At 38.9% G+C, this 19868-nt stretch overlaps 1 protein-coding gene across 1 annotated transcript in view; it reads left to right on the forward strand.

Annotated features, from left to right (window-relative positions):
- Negr1 (neuronal growth regulator 1) overlaps nt 1-19868 on the forward strand; it is a 736170-nt gene that overhangs the window by 297471 nt on the left and 418831 nt on the right. The window contains exon 2 of the mRNA XM_006974907.4: nt 440-672. Within this exon, the coding sequence (XP_006974969.1) occupies nt 440-672 (233 nt within the window). The remainder of the gene's footprint in view (nt 1-439; nt 673-19868) is intronic.

Genomic DNA, 19868 nt, shown 5'->3' on the forward strand with positions numbered 1-19868 from the left:
AGCTGTGTCACTCGGACCTCTTCTCCTATAGTGTCAAAGAAGCGTTATTTCATGTAGAAGTGTGTGGACTTTATTTATATTTAGTAATCATTATATAAACAGAGAGAATGGGATGAGTTAGGATCTGAACTGAAACACAGGCATATACATGCACGATTAATTCCATAAGCACTGAGAATTGTACTGAGCATCAGTACACAGTGCATCAAGGATTGGTGAGCATCAGTAGCTTCACATCTCCGGAATATATGATGTTACATCTGATGTTCTACTGGTATTCACTGTGTAGAAAGGACACACAGAACAAAGATGATTTTACTCATTCTCATTTTGATTAACAGTTCTCTCTCTCTCTCTCCCTCCTTCCCTCCCTCTCCCCCTGCTTCCTCCCTACCCATCTTCCTTTCCTCCCTCCTTCGCTACCCCCCTCCCTGTTTAGGTGTTACTTGGAGGATGGAGCTTCAAAGGGTGCCTGGCTCAACAGGTCAAGTATCATTTTTGCTGGAGGTGACAAGTGGTCAGTGGATCCTCGAGTTTCCATTTCCACACTGAATAAAAGAGACTACAGCCTCCAGATACAGAATGTTGATGTGACAGATGATGGCCCATATACCTGTTCTGTGCAGACCCAACACACACCGAGGACAATGCAGGTTCACCTCACTGTGCAAGGTGAGTGTTTCCTGATGAATTACTGGAGAGGGCTGAGCTTGAAATCTCTATCAGTAAGATACCAAAAATTTGTACCTTATATGTTTCCAGAAGGATCCTTGTGAAACTTTGTGTAAAATATTTAACACTAATATTGAGATGAGTCAGAGAAAACTACCAGTATTCAACATGTTGTCATTATCCTCTGAATTATCTTCTAGATTCCATTAAAGGATAATGACTATTTAGATCCAGGAATCCCCACTTACAAGAACGAGCGATGGCCATTAATGCCACATTACGATTTTTGTATATGATATATTACATATCTTCCCTTGAGTCATCTCTGAGATAAATCTTGGAGAACCCATAATTGATACATTAAAATAAATACTTAAAAACCCAGAGCAGATAAGTTGAAAAGTGACAGCCTTGTGAATTGTGGGTGGTAACTCTAAAAGCCACCTCCCACAACCTTCCTACATATTGCCTCCCCAGTTGCATTTGAGTGACAAGGCAAAATGTAGCCTTCTAGAATAACTCGTTAGATATAGATACAGAATAATTGGAAAGGTATTTCCCAGTGCCTTTTGTTTGATTGAACTTCAAACAAAACAGTGCTAGTCAACTAGTCATCTTTAAACATGTATTGTTGCCCTTTCACACTTAACTGTGAGAACCCAGGTTCGCCAATGCAAGTATACTTCAAGAAAACATATGACCATAATCTGAGAAGTGTGAAAATGCATAGTTTTGCACTTTACATAATGTACTGGTCCTTAAGTTTTATATGTTTTGGCTGCATGAAAATACTTTGCTATCTGGATCTCAAAATAATGCTGTGATAACCATGAGTAAAAGTAGTAACAAATGAATGATGGTATAGCATACTCACATGCAGCAGGATTTCTCTTTGGGCTGCCAACCAGCTCCTAAATCATGACACAGAGACTTGTTATTAATTATGAATGCTCAGCCTTAGCTTAGGCTTGTTTCTAGTTATCTCTTTTTTAACTTAAATTAACCCATTTGTATCAGTCTATGTGCTGCCCAAAACTTGTTTACCTTACCTGTGTACTGTGTCCATCCTGCTTTCCTGCCTCCTCTGTATCTAACTGGGCCCAGCTAGCTGGCTGGCTTCCCTTTTCTCTATGTCTACCATCCCTGCCTATTCCCCTTCTTCCTAGCTATTGGCTATTCAGCTTTTTATTAGACCAGTCAGGTGCCTTAAGCAGGCAAGGTAAAATAGCAACACACATCTTTATATAATTAAACAAATGGAGCATAAACAAAGCAACACACCTTTACATAGTTAAACAATTATTCTGCAACACAAACAAATGTAACACATCTTTACTTAGTTAAACAAATATTCTATTCTACAATACCCATGGGCACTTGGTGCCTGATGGAGCTAAATGGGAGACTCGGTGTTGTTATCTTCAAGTTTCTCCTTCAGTAAGTCAAGGCCTGATTTGAATTTAGTTTTTGGGTTAACTCTATAACAGTGTTGATATCTAACCTTCCTAACTGATGGCTATTCCTTCATATAAAATAAGAACCTCAATGCAAAAACAACTTTAATTATTATTAAATATTTCGGTCATGGTCATTAAACTTCTTAATTACACAATTTGCTCTAAGGAGACAGTCTACAATGAAAACCAAATCACTAGATTGTAGATTGTTGTTTTCCATATGGTGATAAGTGCTCTTCAAAGTAAAGTTTTCACAAGATTCTACCTGATTTTTGTGGGACGCCTGTCTGAGCCCAGGAATTTCAGTGACATGCGTCTCCAGTACAGCGTCCACCTTTTTACATAGATTATCCCAGGAATCCGGAGGACAAAGTTTTATTTGGCTTTGAAGTGGGCATGAAATTGCAGAGCTCAGATACATCTCCTTTCTGGTCTATTCAAAATCTCTCCCCTTCTTTTCCTTTTTATCTGAATTTTCAAAAAAAGGGGGGGGGGCAAGCCTTTCTTACTAAGAGGATGTATTTGTATGACGATGTATGAGCCAGTCAAGATGTGACATTGGCTTGTCCTTTACAACCTGTAGGTTTCTATGCTCTATTTCTCAATATGAAATGCATCCTGATTTCATTCTCTCTCTCTCCCCATGTCACATTGCCCCATGTAAACTGGAGAGTGGGATTACATACCCTTTTGTAGCATCTGCTTAATTCCCCGGGTGTTTCTTTTCAACTTTTTATTGCAGAGACTGTTTTACACTGCTAAGCACTTTTAAAGAAATTGCATGCCTTCTCAGATAGTTTCTGAAGGTCATCTGATGATCATGAACTTCTGAGCAGTTAAGAATGTGCTTGCTAAATTCTTGTCAGTATATTTTGTTCCTTTAGAAATAGAAAATCCATGCAACTGTTTTGAAGGTATGTCATGAGATCAAATTAAAAGCTAATAATTTTACAGTATTTATGAACATAATTACTTATTATAAGTTGATTGGCATGTGGGCCATTTTCCAATTACAGTAATAAGGCTCATGGAATACATTAATAGGCTTGTCAGTCAACTCAAGAACTAAATAAATGCCATAAAATGTTAATCCTACTTAAGTTACATTTCTTCTCAATGAGCAAAAATAAATGGATAGGCATAAACACTTGGGCTAATCTGGATAATTTAGAAGGATGTGCTCTTTGCCAAATGATTTGTCTATCCTTCATTCACCAAGATAAAGAAACTGAGCAACTGAGGCAAGAATGTATTCATTGCCTCTGTCACACCCCTGTCAACAAAGCCAATTTTCATTGTGTAGCCTTGTTAGGGGATCTAGATTTAAAAAATTATTTTAGAAAGTAGATTAACAAAGATAGGTTATTATAAACACAGGAACTACATGAAGAATTCATTGCTGCTGTTTATGACTTTAAATTATTTATACTAACAAATAGAATAATAGAGAAGGATGACCACAGGGATAAAAATCAGCACATCTGAAATCTAATCTTGAATTCCCTAATGAAGTGGATAATGGAATGACTACTGGATTTTTTACCTGAAAAACTACTCAAGTCACCTTAGTTAAACTCATGCACCCATGGAATTCAAAGAATGTGATATATCATAGATCACATTGATGTAGAAAAACTGGAAAACGTGTTCAATAAGAAAAATATTTTTATTGATTATCTACAATATAGTGCTGATAAATTGAAATCTCTAATCATGTGGATTTTTTAACCATGTGAAGTAATGATAACTAAGAATGAAAATACATAGGAATGAAAGATTGGCTTCAAGTCAGAGTGGTGGGAAATCCAAAAGGTATTCATTTGGAAGTATGACTTAGTATTTTCTACTTTGAACATTCCAAGATGCTTAAATGAAGGGGTCATAGAGGAACACAAGAAAGTGAAAGCAGGCCACCTGAAATGCTGGCTTCTTGTTCCCAAAAGGCCAATGGGGGGAAAGGGAAGGATCCAAGAACCCTAATAAAACACCCAAGCCAGTGCAGCCTATTTAAGGGACTTCTAGTCTTGGGCCTCTCCTATCCGGGAGCGGTAAAGTTGTTACCTTCCCTTTCTCCTTACTGTGAGCTCTTCTTTTCATGGCATTTCAGTTCTTCCTGGAAAGGAGTGAATTCAACAATCCCCTAGACAATTACTTTCACCCCTGTTACACAAAGAGAAGATTGTTCATGGTGCAAAATGATACCAAAAATTTTCCATGTTAAATAAGCATTTATGGAATTTGATCACCCAACAGGGGCCATATACATAATTACTTTCCTCCCCATGACAACATATCTGATAGGACAACTGACATTGTTTCAACATTTCAAAGGCATCAGACGACTGTGGTGGGAAGTATGTGACACGTTAAGGCAAAGATGTCTTCAATCCCTCTGGCTCCTATGTTTCTTCCTCCCCCTCTTCCACTGGGTTCCAGAGCTCCAAGGGTAGAAACCCAGTAGAGATCTCCAACTTGGGCTTTCTCTCCATCTAATGTTTGGCTGTGGGTCTCTGCATTTGTGTCCATCAGCTGCAGGTGGTAGTACCTTGGATGACAATTGCGATAGGCACCTATCTATAAATATAGCAGAATATCATTTCATTGACGGGTTTTTGTTTTTGTTTTTGTTTTTTTGGTTGGTTGGTTGGTTGGTTAGTTTTGGCTAGTCATGTTTGATTCTTTCCTAGGACTCTGGGCTATCCAACCTCTGATTCCTGGCCATCCAGGCATCATCACATGTGGGCTTCATCTATATGGCATGGTCCTCAAGGTGGAGGACTCATTGGTTGGCCACCCCCACAAGTTCTGCACTACCATTACCTCAGCTTATCTTGCACGTGACACAGATTATTGTAACATGAATCTTAAAAGGTCTTATTAATAAAAACAAACTGAGTATTGGGGTGAATGCTGGAAAACCAGAAAGACAGAACACAAGTCGCATTTAACTTTACCTCACCAATTCCTCAGCTGATCCTCTTTCCTCAGACTGGAAGCCTCTGTGTATTCATTCAAATGGATCTCAGCTGAACTGCTGCTAAAAGCCTAAAAGCTTAACCAGCTCTAGTTCCTCATCGTCATGCCTTATATACCTTTCTGCTTCCTGCCATCACTTCCTGGGATTAAAGGCCTGTGTCACCATGCCTGGCTGTTTCCAGTGTGGCTTTGAACTCACAGAGATCCAGACAGATCTCTGCCTTAGGAATGCTAGGATTAAAGGTGTGTGTGCCACCATTTTCTGGCGTCTATGTCTATCTAGTGGCTGTTCTGTTCTCTGACCCCAGATAAGTTTATTAGGGTGCACAATATATTGAGAAACACAATATCACCGCATGTAATAGGTCGAAGGTTTTGTGCCTGGGTTGGTGTCCCAGTCCTCCCTCTGGAAGTCTTTCCTAGCTGCAGAGGATGGCCCATTCAGGCTCCAGGTGCTCCATGACTAGGCGTCCTCACTAGGATCACCTTCATAGAATCCCGAGTTTCTACTGGACTGTGTTTCCACATCATCCCCACCAAATGACCTACTACTCCACTTGTTTCTCTCAGTACTCTCTCCTTCCATCCCCCCTCCGATTCCCTCCTGTTCTCATCTACACCCACCCCAGTCCACCCACAAAATCTACTCTATTTTCCCTTTCCACGCAAATCCATGTGTTCCTCTTAGAGCCCTTCTTATTACTTAGCCTCTCTGGGTCTGTGGATTATAGCATGATTATCATTGACTTAACAGCTAATATCAACTTTTGAGTGAGTAAATACCAGGTTTATCTTTCTGGGTCTGGGTTGCTTCACTTGGGATGATTTTTTTTCTAGTTCTGTCCATTTATGTGCAAATTTCATGATGTCATTTTAAACAACTGTTCAATACTCCATTGTGTGAATGTACCACATCTTTATCCATTCTTCACTTGAGGGACATTTAGGATGTTTCCAGATTCTAGCTATTATGAATAAAGCCTCTATACGCATAGAACAGTGAGCAAGTATCCTTGTGGTATGACTGAGCATCCTTTGGGTATATGCCCAAGAGTGGTATGGCTGGGTCTTGGGGTAGATCAATTCCCAGTTTTTGAGGAACCACCATATTGCTTTCCATAGTGTTTGTATGATATTGCACTTCCACAAGGAAATGGAAGATTGTTCCCCTTGCTCTCCATCCTCACCAACATGAGCTGTCACTTGTGTTAATTGATCGTAACCATTCTGACAGGTATAAGATAGAATCTCAAAGTAGTTTTTATTTGCATTTCCCTAATAACTAAGGATTATGAACATTTCTTAAGTGTTTCTTGCCTATTAGGTTTCCTCTATTAAGAATTATCTGTTTAAACTTGTACCCATTTTTAAACTGGATTATTTGTTTTCTTGATATCTAGTTTCTTAAGTTCTTTATATATTTTGGATATTAGCCCTCTATCTGATGTGAAGATGGTAAAAATCATTTCCCACTCTGTAGGCTGCCTTTTTGTCCTATTAACAGAGTCCTTTGTCTTACAGAAGGTTTTCAGTTTAATGATGCTTCATTTATTAATTGTTAATCTTAGTGCTTGTGCTGTTGGTGTTCTGTTCAGAAAGTTATCTCCTGTACCAATGCATTCAAGGCTATTCTCTACTTTCTCTTCTATCAGATTCAGTGTATCTGGTTTTATGTTGAGATCTTTGATCCACTTGGACTTGAGTTTTGTGCAGGGTGATAAATACAGATATATTTTTATTCTTCTACATACAGATATACAGTTAGACTAGCACCATTTGTTGAAGATGCTTTCTTTTTTCCATTGTGTATTTCTTGCTCTTTTGTCAAAAATCAGATGTCCGTAGCTCTGTGGATTTATGTATGGGTCTTCAATTCAGTTCCATTGATCAACATGCCTCTTTTAATGCCAAAACCATGAGGGTTTTTTTACTACTACAGTTCTATAGTACAGCTTGAAATCAGGAATGGTGATACCTCTGGAAGTTCTTTTACTGTTCAGGATTGTTTTGACTATCCTTTTTGTTGTTGGTATTTGTTTGTTTGATGGTTTTTCAATATGAAGTTTAGTATTACCCTTTCAAAGTCTGTAAAGAATTGTGCTGGAAATTTGATGGGGTTGCTTTTGTTAGGGTGACCATTTTTACTATGTTAACCCTACCAATCCATTAGCATGGGAGATCATTCCATCTCCTGCTATGTTTTTCAATTTCCTACTTCAAGACTTGAAGTTTTTAATCATGCAGGTCCTTCACTTGCTTGGTTAGAATTTCTTCAAGATATTTTATATTATTTGTGGCTATTGTGAAGTGTGTTGTTTCTCTAATTTCTTTCTAATTTTTTTCTAATGGTTCAAAATTAGAGTTTATGCTGCCCAGTTTTATGTCAGTGTGACACAAACTACAGTCATCTGAGAGAAGTGGACCTCAATTGAGAAAATTCCTCCAGAAGATCAGCCTGGAAGCAGGCAAGCCTGTACGGCATTTTCTTAATTAGTGGTTGATGGGGAGGGTGCATCCCACTGTGGTGGTGACACCCCTGGACTGGTGGTCCTGGGTCTATAGGAAATCAGGCTGAGCAAGGCATGAGAGCAGCACTCCTTTTGGCCTCTTTGTCAGCTCCTGACTCTGGGTCCCTCCAAAGACAGACTATGATGTGGAACTGTGAGCAGAATAAACCCTTTCCGACCCAACTCAATTTTGGTACTGGTGTTTCATCACAGCAGTCATAACACTAATTAAGACAGGGTCCAATGTCTTCTGTGGTACTTAAGGAAAATTCTTAGTTGTAAATCCTAATGAAACTAAAATGTAATTGTATGCATGTCACCGAGTGGATATTTTCATTCCATATGGGAGGAGTGAGAGAATAACAAAGAAGAATTAGTACAAAGCTAGATTTGGACTGAGCAGAGCAAACACTAGGTCTTTTAACTTCACATCCAGTGTCTGGGGTACATGGTGCTATGGTCAGTGGTCACAAAGAGCCCTTGCTCAGTGGTGTAGTAATTGGAGAACATGTGGCTTCTGGGCTGGGTATGCACTGGTTTCTTATGGTCATCTTTGGAAGACATTCAGTTTCCAGTGTCTAACTTCCTGAGGTTGCCTTGGACATTAATGATTTGCCTTGCTATCATATGCATATCTATCTTAAAGGCTGTCTACATGGACACAAACCCTGTCATACTTAGATTAAGCTCCTAGGTATTGCTTTGAAATCTGAGTAAAAGCCTCCATGACCCCACAGCGCTGACATGTTGCACATTTGCAAAGCCAATTTCGTGGAGGTAATGTCAAAATCTTTTCCCAATGTGGACATCACCCCAGTGCCACTTATATGAAGGCTACATCAGTTTCTGAATACCTGAGTGTAAGACCTAGAAAACTCATGTAAAGGCAGCCCCTTGCCAGGAAAGGCACTCCAGGCAGTCTGCATTCCCAAGGGAAAAACTTTCACATTAAGTGACAATTTTGTACCCTACAGCCTGTAATAGATGGGGTCTGGCCAGGTCCTGAGTGCACCTCAGTCATCTCTACTGTACTTCCAAGAAAAGGACACAGATTCTCCTTGGTGGAACTGATTTCCTTGTCAGCCATCACCTCTTTGTCCACAGATTCCAACCATCCATCTTCTGCGCACACTGCTTGTCTTTCATTTCATGTCTACTTTTCAAACCCAGTTATCACCATAAACATGGCTGAACTGCGAGAGCAGTAACTATACCAAGTCCCAAATTCTATTCAAATTGATGTTTTCTTGAGTTCTTTATTTAGATTCAATTTCATTAAAAATAGAAAAAACACCCTAGGACATGGAAAAACAGACAATTTCTGTTCCCTATTGTAATATGGACTTTTTGTTTAATTCTCAACAATTTTATTGCTGTCCAAAGCCCCATCAGAACAAACTTATTTACTTGTTTTTAAACTGTGTGAGTGGGGGTGTTACAGAGATAAGAAACATTAGATCCCATGGAGTTACAGGTGGTTGTTTACTGCCCCATGTGTCCTGGGAACCATACTCAGGTCCTCTGTAAGACCAGTGCATGTCTTAAACCTTTGGCTACCTATTTAACACAAGCCTTTATTGGCCACAGTACTGTCAGCATTTTGGGTTCTGAGTTTCCCAGAATCACCTATTATCTCTACTTATAGCATTCTAAGCCTGATCTAGCCTGTTCCTCCAAACTTTTCTAAATTCTTCTCACAAAGTAGTCTATACATCTTCTGAAAAAGCAATAATCTAACTCCTGGAGCCAATTTTACACATTAGTGACTCATCTCTGTGACCAAAGAAAACCTTGTGGGGGGATTACTTGGGTTTTCAAAAAGTTGAGCAATGTCTCACTGTGGGGTATCTTGATAAAACAAAACCATTCCCATCATGGAATTCAAGAAACGAGGACATGGATTGAAACAGTGTGCAGGATAAGATGTATTCCACCAGAATACACCCACTGACTCATATCCACCAAGTAGGTCTCATCATCTCTCAAGAATTTTATAATGCTATATCCCATGCATGAATTGAATTATCCATTAGATAAAAGCATTCATGATCTAATCATCTCTAAAAAATACCTTTGCTGTGGGATTGTCTGTATATTAAATGTGTTGCTCTGATTGGTTAATAAACAAAACACTGATTGGCCAGTAGCCAGGCAGGAAGTATAGGCAGGACAAGGAGAGAGGAGAATTCTGGGAAGTAGAAGGCTAAGTCAGAGAGATGCTGCCAACCACCGCCATGAGAAGATGTTAAGATACAGGTAAGCCACGAGCCACGTGGCAACTTATAGATTGATAGAAATGGGTTAATTTAAGATATAAGAACATCTATCTAGAAGCCTGCCATGGCCATACAGTCTATAAGTAATATAAGTCTCTGTGTGTTTACTTGGTTGGGTCTGAGCAGTGGCAGGACTGGCAGGTCAGTCCTGACTGTGGGCCAGGCAGGAAAACTCTGGCTACATACCTTCACAACCACAACCAGACACGTGCTTTGCTAATCACCTGGGTGTTTGTCAATCTGACCAAACTGTCCCAAAAGATTAATAATCACTTGCCCTTTCAGGGAGATACACACTAGGCATCTTCATAAAAATACATAACTCTATATTACAATGACATAAGATACTTGAAATGGCCTTCTCTACCTTCTAGGAATGTAGTCAGCAGACAGTACTCACTGGTGAGCACTTTTGAGGATAGTTTCCAATTCAGTCATCTGAGCCTGCTTAGAAAGCCCAGGAGTCAATTCCTGGTTTAAGGCAGTGGGTACAATACATTTTGCTTGCAGCACACTGTGAGATAACTACCTTGGCAGTGTCGGTTCAGAGCTCTTTCTGAAGCAACTGGCTGCTGTCCAATGCACATAGCAGCTCTACTTCCTATCCCTGCAGTTCTGTCTGTGTCTTCCTTTTTGTCACAGTGGTCAGGTGCAAGGGTCTTCCTATTAGATACCATGGACTCTCTTCTTTCAGAGATTTCTACACTGGGATCCAAAACTACAACAACAGTGAGGTCTTTGCTTGACTGTGACAATGTTTTGAAAACGCCTTTGTAAAGTGGAATGATAGAAAACTCAAACACCATGTATTATTAATACTTTTATTATGGAAGAGATTTTAAGTGGCTTATAAATAAGTATTCATCCTTCCAAAACAAACAGAAGAAATAGGAGCCAAGATAAAGAAAGTGAGAGTAAGACATGGTCACAGGTGAGCCTACAAATATTCAAAGTTTCATAAAATATTTAGCCCTGAGATTCCTAGCAGTCAATATAGGAGGAAAACAAAATCAGTTATTCATTTCATGGTCCATAAGGTTAAACACCTCCTTGATGTCCTGATCCTATTACTCAGAGAGAAAACAGCATCTCAGAGACTCTTTCAGACTATCATGAAGTCAGGACCATCTTAGCAGTAAGCAATACAGGATGTACAGTGTCAGCCCCTGGGCCATTCATTGAATGAAAGTGAAAAATTAAATAAGTAAATTCAATAAGATGCCATTTTAATAACACATAGATATCTTTTGGTTATTGTCTTAATCTAGAAATAAATGTTAGAACATAGTGTTCTCCAGATGACCTTACAGCAGCTCACTTATCTCACTGATCCTTTCATGTACCAAGAGCAGGTGTCTTAAAATTATCCTCAACCACTGAGCATCAAAAGAGCATTATTATATGTGGACATGGTATAAACCCATATTGTTTAAAGACAGACCATTCTTAACTTAATGCTAGTGACCTTTTGTGAGTGTTAAAAGCTTGACTGTACACACCAGAAAGAGTGACAGCACACTTGGGTTATAGGTTGGGTAGATACATAAAGAGCAACCCAGAGCCATGGCCTGCCTTTCCCAAGAGATTGAAATGGGAAGAGACTCCTTGCATTCCAACAACAGGTGTAGACACTGGATGCATCAGGACATGGCAGCCCATCCTCTGCAGCAGCCAACATCTCAAACTTTTCTACAAATAACAAGAAGAAACAGAGAAAACTTATCAGCATGAGGAAAAATATTAGAGATTCCACATTCATTAATGGCACTTGCATGACCCCACTCTGAAGTCTAATTTATATATATGGAGAAAGGGGTATTCATGCCCAGAAGCCCAGGTCTGGATATGACCTGAAACACAAAGAAATGGATATTTTCCTAAAACTTCTCTAAAACAAGATAATACTTTCAGTATAAAAGCGAATAGTAAATAGCTAAAAGTTTAAAAAAAATGATTATTTCAATACTTTGCTGAATGCTATTTCTTTGTCCTCAGATCCCTTCCCTTTAAGTAATGCAACCTCATGGCATGCCAAAAAAGATCAAGTAGTTACACAGTGGGGCTCTTAGACACAAGACAAAGGTGACTTGTTGGTGGATTAACTACAAGTGAACATTGGGGATGCATCTGCCATGGCACACTGGTATTTGTATGTAGTTTTCTTTGTACCAGTAACTGCTGGTGGTGGCCTGTGCATGCCCTTTTCCTATAATGTGATCACATCATCATCTTTAGTTATAATAATAAAGCAGTAGAGTTAAACGACCTCCCCACCTCCACTCCTAGGTACTTTAACTCCTATGAAATATCTAATTCCTTTAAATACTTGGGGCTGTATTTGTTGGGGTCATGTCTCATACCAATACAGTTCAGAACATGATGCCTCACTTATGAATCTTTGGGTAAAATGTCTTTTAAGTACATTTAAATCTCAGGTCTATCATCCTCACTGTGAAGAGCTAGCATTTTTAGGCAATGGCATGTTGAGTAACTACTAAAATTTAAGACATTTTGGTTGGCATTTATGGCTTTCTCTTTCACACAACCACCCTGTGAGAATAGCTATGCTTGTAAGGCAGATTGCCCAGACCAGCTTCTCAGAAATTTTCTCCTCCATCTATTCAAATGCACCCACATCCATGAAGTTGTTGGCTTAACTAGAACAGTACACAAAAAAGTTAATGGAACTATTTTTAGTAAAATCCTTAAATATTTGTTTTATCCACAAGATAAATTTTCTTCTCTCTTAGGTATTATTTCTTTTATGTTTTTGAAAGTAGGATTACTAGGTATTAGTTTTCTGTAATTGAGATAAAAGAACAAAGTTGAAAGAGAGGATTTATATCAATGGCTGATATTATTCTTTTACAAAGATTTTTCCTCTGTAGGTGCAGTGATCATATTTTCCCACTCAAAAATTAGTTTGTAAGAATTTAAATACTAACAAAAGCTCTGATATAAGAAAAGCTTTGCTAAAAATCTGTAATGTACTCATTACTATACATCAGTGGCTCTCAACCTTCCCAATGCTGTGACCCTTTAGTACAGTTCCTCATTTTGTGGTAAGCCCTAGCCATAGAATTATATCTGTTGCTAGTTTATAACTGTAATTTTGCTACTGTTATGAATTGTAATGAATCGTAAGTATTTTTGGAAATAGAGGTTGATTTACCAAAGGGGTCATGACCCACGGGTTGAGAACCATTGTTACACACACACAGTGAACACGTGTTGGTGTTATTTCTTACAAGCTCGGCTTCCTGAGGCATGTACCACGCTCCATCTCCAGTCACGTGACTGAATGTGGGGGCAGAGGAAACTTGGCAGGCTTCAAAAGGATCTGAATGTGCAGTAACCACAGATCAATTCTAGAACAAACCCTACGATGAATCTAAGGTTGGGGCCTCTCACCTCTGTTGCATCACATGTGTCACTGCGGCCTCGGTTGCCAGCACCCAGCATGCACACTGTGCACCTGCTGAGCTGTCCACATGTGGCTCAGTCAGCACTACCCCATGCTTCAAAATGTAAGTGCTAAATTACTGTATGTTTGGCTTGGACTTTGTTAGAATATTTCATTTTAAAAGTGTTGTTAGTGTTGCCTACTTGAGCTTCATAAACAGTCATTAGATAGGTGAATATTAGCTTGCAATTTGCATAGAATCTCCAGAACCTTCTGAAATTCTATACTTATAGTGTTGCCATTTTGTACTACATACTTACATGAGGAGGAGAGTATAATCAGAGTCAAAATATCAGTCAACTCTGACAAAAGTTGAAGACATTACATTCCGGAGTATAAAATATTCAGTTGAATTTTAATTCTTTCTGCAAAAATAAACAACACATCTACCTCATTAGTATATAATCTTTAGTCCTTAAAACTGATGAAATTATAACCATACTAATAATTAGTTTAAAATAAATTTCTTTATAATTTATCATCAGTAATGTTCGATTATATAGTTACTTTACATACCTCTATATCCAGAGCTGTCTAAAAGTTCCTCAGGTGGAGAGCTGTCTCTGTAAAGAGCACAAGAATCTGTTACAAACCTTCATGATCATTTGAAAGCAAGAGACATTAGAATGGAGCAATCAAAACTGTATGGCTAGACAACACACAGTGAAGCTACCATCTGAGGTGTGTTTTATAGATGGAAGTGGAGGAAATGAAAAATGTGTGAAAATAATTCATTTGCTAACTAGGAATTGTCCCAATAAGGAAGGTCACATTTCAATGCCTTGGCACTTTTTCGAGCTGAATAAAGATTGTGGAAGTGACAGGCAGAGGCCACTGAGTTGTATCGTTTGTAATTAGGACTGACCAGAAGTTCTGCCAATGTCCTCCTTCTTTCTGAGTTTTCAGTCACATAGCCATGTGTGACTGGGGTGAATGAAGTGATAGTATCTGGGAGTAGGTGTGCAGAAAGAGGAGGGTCATGGTGAAGCCTGTCGCTGAAGTTTTCCTGTGTCCCTCCCAGTCCCGCAGACACTCAGACCCAAATAAACACACAGAGGCTGGTATTATTTTTAAACTATATGGCCTAATGGCTCAGGCTTCATACTAGCTAGCTCTTACTTCTTAAATTAACCCATTTCTATAAATCTATGCTTTACCATGTGGCTCATGGCTTACCGATACTTTCCATCTTGCTTCTCCTGGCGACGGCTGGCAGTGTCTCCTCTGCTCTGTCTTTCTCCTTCCTCTCTCTAGTTGGAATGTCCTGCCTAACCTTATTCTGCCTCACCATTGGCCAAATGGCTTTATTTATCAACCAATCAGAGCAACACACATTCACAGCATACAGAAAGACATTCCACAGCACTTCCCATTTTCTGTCTAATCAAAAAGGAAGGTTTTAACTTTAACATTGTAAAATTACGTATAGTAGAACAGTTATCAAGCAAGAATTACAGTTACAATATCTAGTCTATTTATATGTGGCAAAATTGAAGAAAATATTCTAGCTATCCTATTTTTATGAGTCTAAAGTTTCATATCTAATTTATCTTTTATCATAACCAAGGAAAACCATAATTATAACTATCTAGTCTTCAACTACATCAAAGACCCCAGAAAGATATAATATTATCTAAGTAAATAAGTATATTGTAAGCAACTTTCAAAACCTCTAGAATGATAGAGACAGCTGGCTACCTGGAGAGTTACCCAGAGTTTCTCTGCAATGTTGGGGCATCCTTCTTCAGCCTATAGGCCTAGAGTCTCTCAGTCACTTCTCTCTATGTCCTATAGAATATCTGGCAGTTTCTTCTGTGAAGCAGGAACCTGAAGGACCATCTTGGCTTGCAAAGTTCAGTGGTCACCTTTTCTATGGATCCTGCATGTCCAGTCGATACATTTTTTTGTCAAGCAGTCCAGGCAAGAATAGTTTCTTGCCCAAATGGCTATTTTTGCCAAGAAGAAGATAAACTCCATATGGAGTGTCTTTGATGCCCATCTTTCTCTTTGAAGTAAATTGTTGCTGTCAGGAGCAGATGTGTCTCAATGTCCAGAAAGTCTAGGTTTTTAAAACATTTTAAATGCCATATTCTGTAGGTCTTTGAAGTGTTTGAATATTACCTACCTAATTGAAATATTTCTGTGTATACCTAGAAAACTTAACTAACATGACTATAAGTGTGATTATCATAGATGACTTATTATTAATCTGTATTTCTTAATTATGCACTACAATTTCAAATGAGTTGCACAAAATAGCTTAAACAAGAGTATAAATGTACATACAGTATAACAAAATTAACTTTAAATTTGTGTCAATAAACTAAAATCCATAGCAATGTAAAACATTTTTAAGCAAGTTGTTGCTCTTTAAAAGTAGGCTCAGTAATCTACCCTTTCTTCCTATTATATCTATACTATCCCCTTTTCTTCTTTAGAAAAAGATTGTATTTATAATCAACCTGCTTTAAACAAAAATACACAATATTTTGGGAATTTGGGCATAGTTTCCCATACTACTTCCTGCTGATATGGGGTACTGGCAATCTTACGGGGATCCTGAAAAAAATTTGAGAAAATGGTCAAGTACTGGGAATACCGGCTATAACCTTGTTTATGGGTACCTCTGTTAAGGTTCAGGAGGTCTGGCTTGATCAAATCTGATCCATCTTAACCTAAAACAAATCCATAGCCTCTTGCTTCCTGTGGAAACAAAGGCAGAGCCTCCTTTCCAAAGCAACATATCCTTAGATCCAAATTTTGAAGTCAAGGTACCTTTAAAATATACATATTGGTTTAATTTAGCAGCGTTTACATGCAAATGTCTCTCTGCAGTTAAAAATTCCAAAGGCAATATAATCCAGATTCTCTGTGTGTTATCCATCTTTATGTGGCTTATTTTTTTTATATTACTTTTACTGTCCCTTTAAAAGAATTTATTTTTTAAAACTATTTCTTTATATAACTGTCTATATTCATTTTCGCCTCTCTTCCAAGCCTACATACATTTTTATACACACTGTAAGCCATTTAAAGACTTATTCCATCTGAATCTGCCATATTGTGAGTCTATTGCTTTAAATTGCAGCATGGCGAGTACTGAAGTGGCAGCATTGGCTGCTGACTCCACCCACCTCAGCTCCCCACTTGGCAGAATTATATTTACCACCAGTTCTGGGGGGGTAGGGACCATGCTCATCACAAACTCTGGGAAGCAGTGGGTCTATACTTCCATCCACCAGTGTGTAGCCAAAAACTTTCCTTTTTTGGGGGGGGGGGGGGGGTCTGTACTAGCAAAAGCTATATAAACCATGCACCATGCTGCACGGCTTGCAGATGCCACTGTGTACTGCAGCGGGAATCTGCCATGCTGCACTCAAGCCCATATGCTGTAAACCCACCATACTGTAGCTCAAGTCCACATGCCACGGCTTCTCTGTACCTTGGTGTCTCTATATCTTGACTCGCATGAGACATAAAGTAGAAAGCTGTTTTGGGCTCTGTTCTTGTATGTTTAGAAGCCCTTTTTAAACTCTTTTAGGCCTTATGGAAATTTGAGAGCCCCATGTTGGAACACCAAATGTAGCTGGAAGTTCTACAGTGTTCCACCCAGTCCTCAACTGCTCAGACCCAAATAAACACACAGAAGCTTGTATTAGTTACAAACTGTATGGCCATTAGCTTAGGCTTATCACTAACTAGCTTTTACACTTAAATTAACCCACAATTCTTATCTATGTTTAGCCACATGGCTTGGTACCTTTTCTCAATTCTGCCTTGTCATCTTGCTTCCTCTGTCTGGCTGGTGACTCCCGACACAGCCTTCCTCTTCCCAGAATTCTCCTTGTCTGCTTATTCTGCCTATACTTTATGTCTGGCTACTGGCTAATCAGTGTTTTATTTATCAACCAATCGGAGCAACACATTCACAGCATACAGAAAAACATTCTACAGCAGAATCCTTCATTCATCTAGAGACCAAGAAAAACAGTGTTGTTATTTCTGATAACATATACTTCAGAATGAAGTTTGAAAATATTTTCAGGTAATTCAACATGGTATGGAGAGAGAACCCAGGAGTTAAAAGTATTTATTGCTCTTATAGAGGACATAGTTCCCTGTACCCACATGGTGACTCATACTGCCTTTAACTCCTGTCCCAGGGGATCCCATACTTTTTCTGCTTTCCATTAACAGTGAGCACAGACATACATGCAGGCACACATTTATACACATAAAATAAAATAGAATTTAAATAAAAATTTTAATGAATTTTAAATTAAACATTCAAGAAAGATTTTCTGCCACTAAAAGCCCTTTGAGAACAAATGGGTATTTATTATAATTCCTGAGACTCATGGTTTAGAAAGTATCTAAGGCTTAGAACATGGCTTCATGTGTGTGTGTGTGTGTGTGTGTGTCTGTCTGTCTGTCTGTGTGCCTGTGTCTGTGTGTGTGTTTGTGTCTATGTGTATGTCTGTGTGTGTCTACATGCATGCATGTGTGTATATGGGTGTGTCTATCTGTATGTATGGTACCATTGATTGTGTTTTGCATTTCTATTCTACAATGGTTATTTTTTCACTTATTTTGTAATATCTTAATTTTTCTGAAATAAAAGGGAAAATGACTATGTTATACCTGTCAAATCCCAATGCAAAGTACACTACTGCTATGAAAAGTCTGCATAAATAAAACATTACCAAACATTACCTGCCCTTATTTCAAGAAACTCTGCAAATAAAACTAAAGTCGGTGGAATAAATTACCTTTTCCTAGGATCATTGTAATATGATTTCATCTCTGAAATATTATCTTTCTTTTTCAAGTAATATGTATAATTAAGTTGTTACTGGATGTGATTAGAATCTTGCTTTTTTTTTAGTTAAATTTTAAACACCAGATCACCTATAATTTATATTTGGGGGACCAAAATAAAATGTATGAGAGGAGAAAAATTGAATCTGTTAATTATATAGTTTATCTTTGTGATTGGTGATAAATAAGAATTTATCATGTACAGTTTTAAAAGGGAGATGTGACCAATGTCAACTTTCAGAGTTTACTTTGCAGAGTCAGGGGGACCTCTACCTCAGGGTCTGTTGGCTCCATTCATGTCCTCAGTGTCTTCTGATTAATGATGTGGACAGAGCAGTCGAAAGACTCAGGGAAAGTGGGCTGTGCCAGCACCCAGCTGCCAACTCTCCCACCTGGTGGGTCCCAGGCACTCTGTGGTCATGAACTAATCTGAAAAGCAGAACTGTGGCTCTTCTCTCTGTGTTCTTAGCATTTCAAATGTTGCATCAGCATACAGCTCAAGAATGACCTACTCTTTTTTTTGACTGAACTGTTGGGTGGGAACCATGGTTCTGAGCCTTTTTAATTCACAAACGTGCAGAACAGGGCCTGGGAACACTAGGATTCAGCCATGGTTTTTGATTGGGCACAGGTACATTTTTTTCCTCCTTGGATGGCATTATGCCAACCCATTTCTTAAGCTGACTTAATGTAGAGATTCTATCTTTAAGGCATTAGTACTAGGAATGCTGACATAACAAGAAAAATTTAAATTCAAGGGATTAGCCTTGCATTTATGACTTGGCTTGCTTATTTTCACTCCGGGTCCTGCATCTTTATCCTCTGCTAATCCTTAGCTATTCACAAATACAGACTGGTGATTGCACATTGAAGTAAAAAAATAATAAATGAGATACCAGCATCTGACAAAATGTCCTAGCAATGCTGTTTTGAGGTTTTAAAAAAAAAGTGCTTTACATAAAGCAGAGTTAGTTTGAAAGGTCACAGCCAAGGGCCTTAGAACCAAACACAAGAAGAGATTTACATTGGAAAGGGGCCAAAGCAAACAATTAAAATTTCTCTCAGTTCTACTCATTCTTTTTTTTTTAATTTTATTTTATTTATTTTACAATACTATTCAGTTCTACATAATAGCCACAGATTCCCTTGTTCTCTCCCTTCCTGCCCCCCTCCCCATCCCCCCAGCCCACCCCCCCATTCCCACCTCCTCCAGATCAAGGTCGCCCCCGAGGACTGGGATCAACCTGATAGACTCAGTCCAAGTAGGTCCAGTCCCCTCCTCCCAGATTGAGACAAGAGTCCCTGCATAAGTCCCAGGTTTCAAACAGCTAACTCATGCAACGAGCCCAGGACCTGGTACCACTGCCTAGATGCCTCCCAAACAGATCAAGTCAATCAACTGTCTCACCGATTCAGAGGGCCTGATCCAGTTGGGGGCCCCTCAGCCTTTGGTTCATAGTTCATGTGTTTCCATTCGTTTGGTTATTTGTCCCTGTGCTTTATCCAACCTTCGTTTCAACAATTCTCGCTCATATAAACCCTCCTCTTTCTCACTAATTAGACTCCCAGCACTCCACCCGGGGCCTAGCCGTGGACATCTGCATCCAGATTCCTCAGTCCTTGGATGGGGTTTATACCACAACTATTAGGGTGTTTGGCCATCCCATCACCAGAGTAGGTCAGTCCCGGCTGTCTCTCA

This window comes from Peromyscus maniculatus, chromosome 6 (genome assembly GCF_049852395.1).
Source record: "Peromyscus maniculatus bairdii isolate BWxNUB_F1_BW_parent chromosome 6, HU_Pman_BW_mat_3.1, whole genome shotgun sequence".
Classification (NCBI taxonomy): domain Eukaryota; kingdom Metazoa; phylum Chordata; class Mammalia; order Rodentia; family Cricetidae; genus Peromyscus; species Peromyscus maniculatus.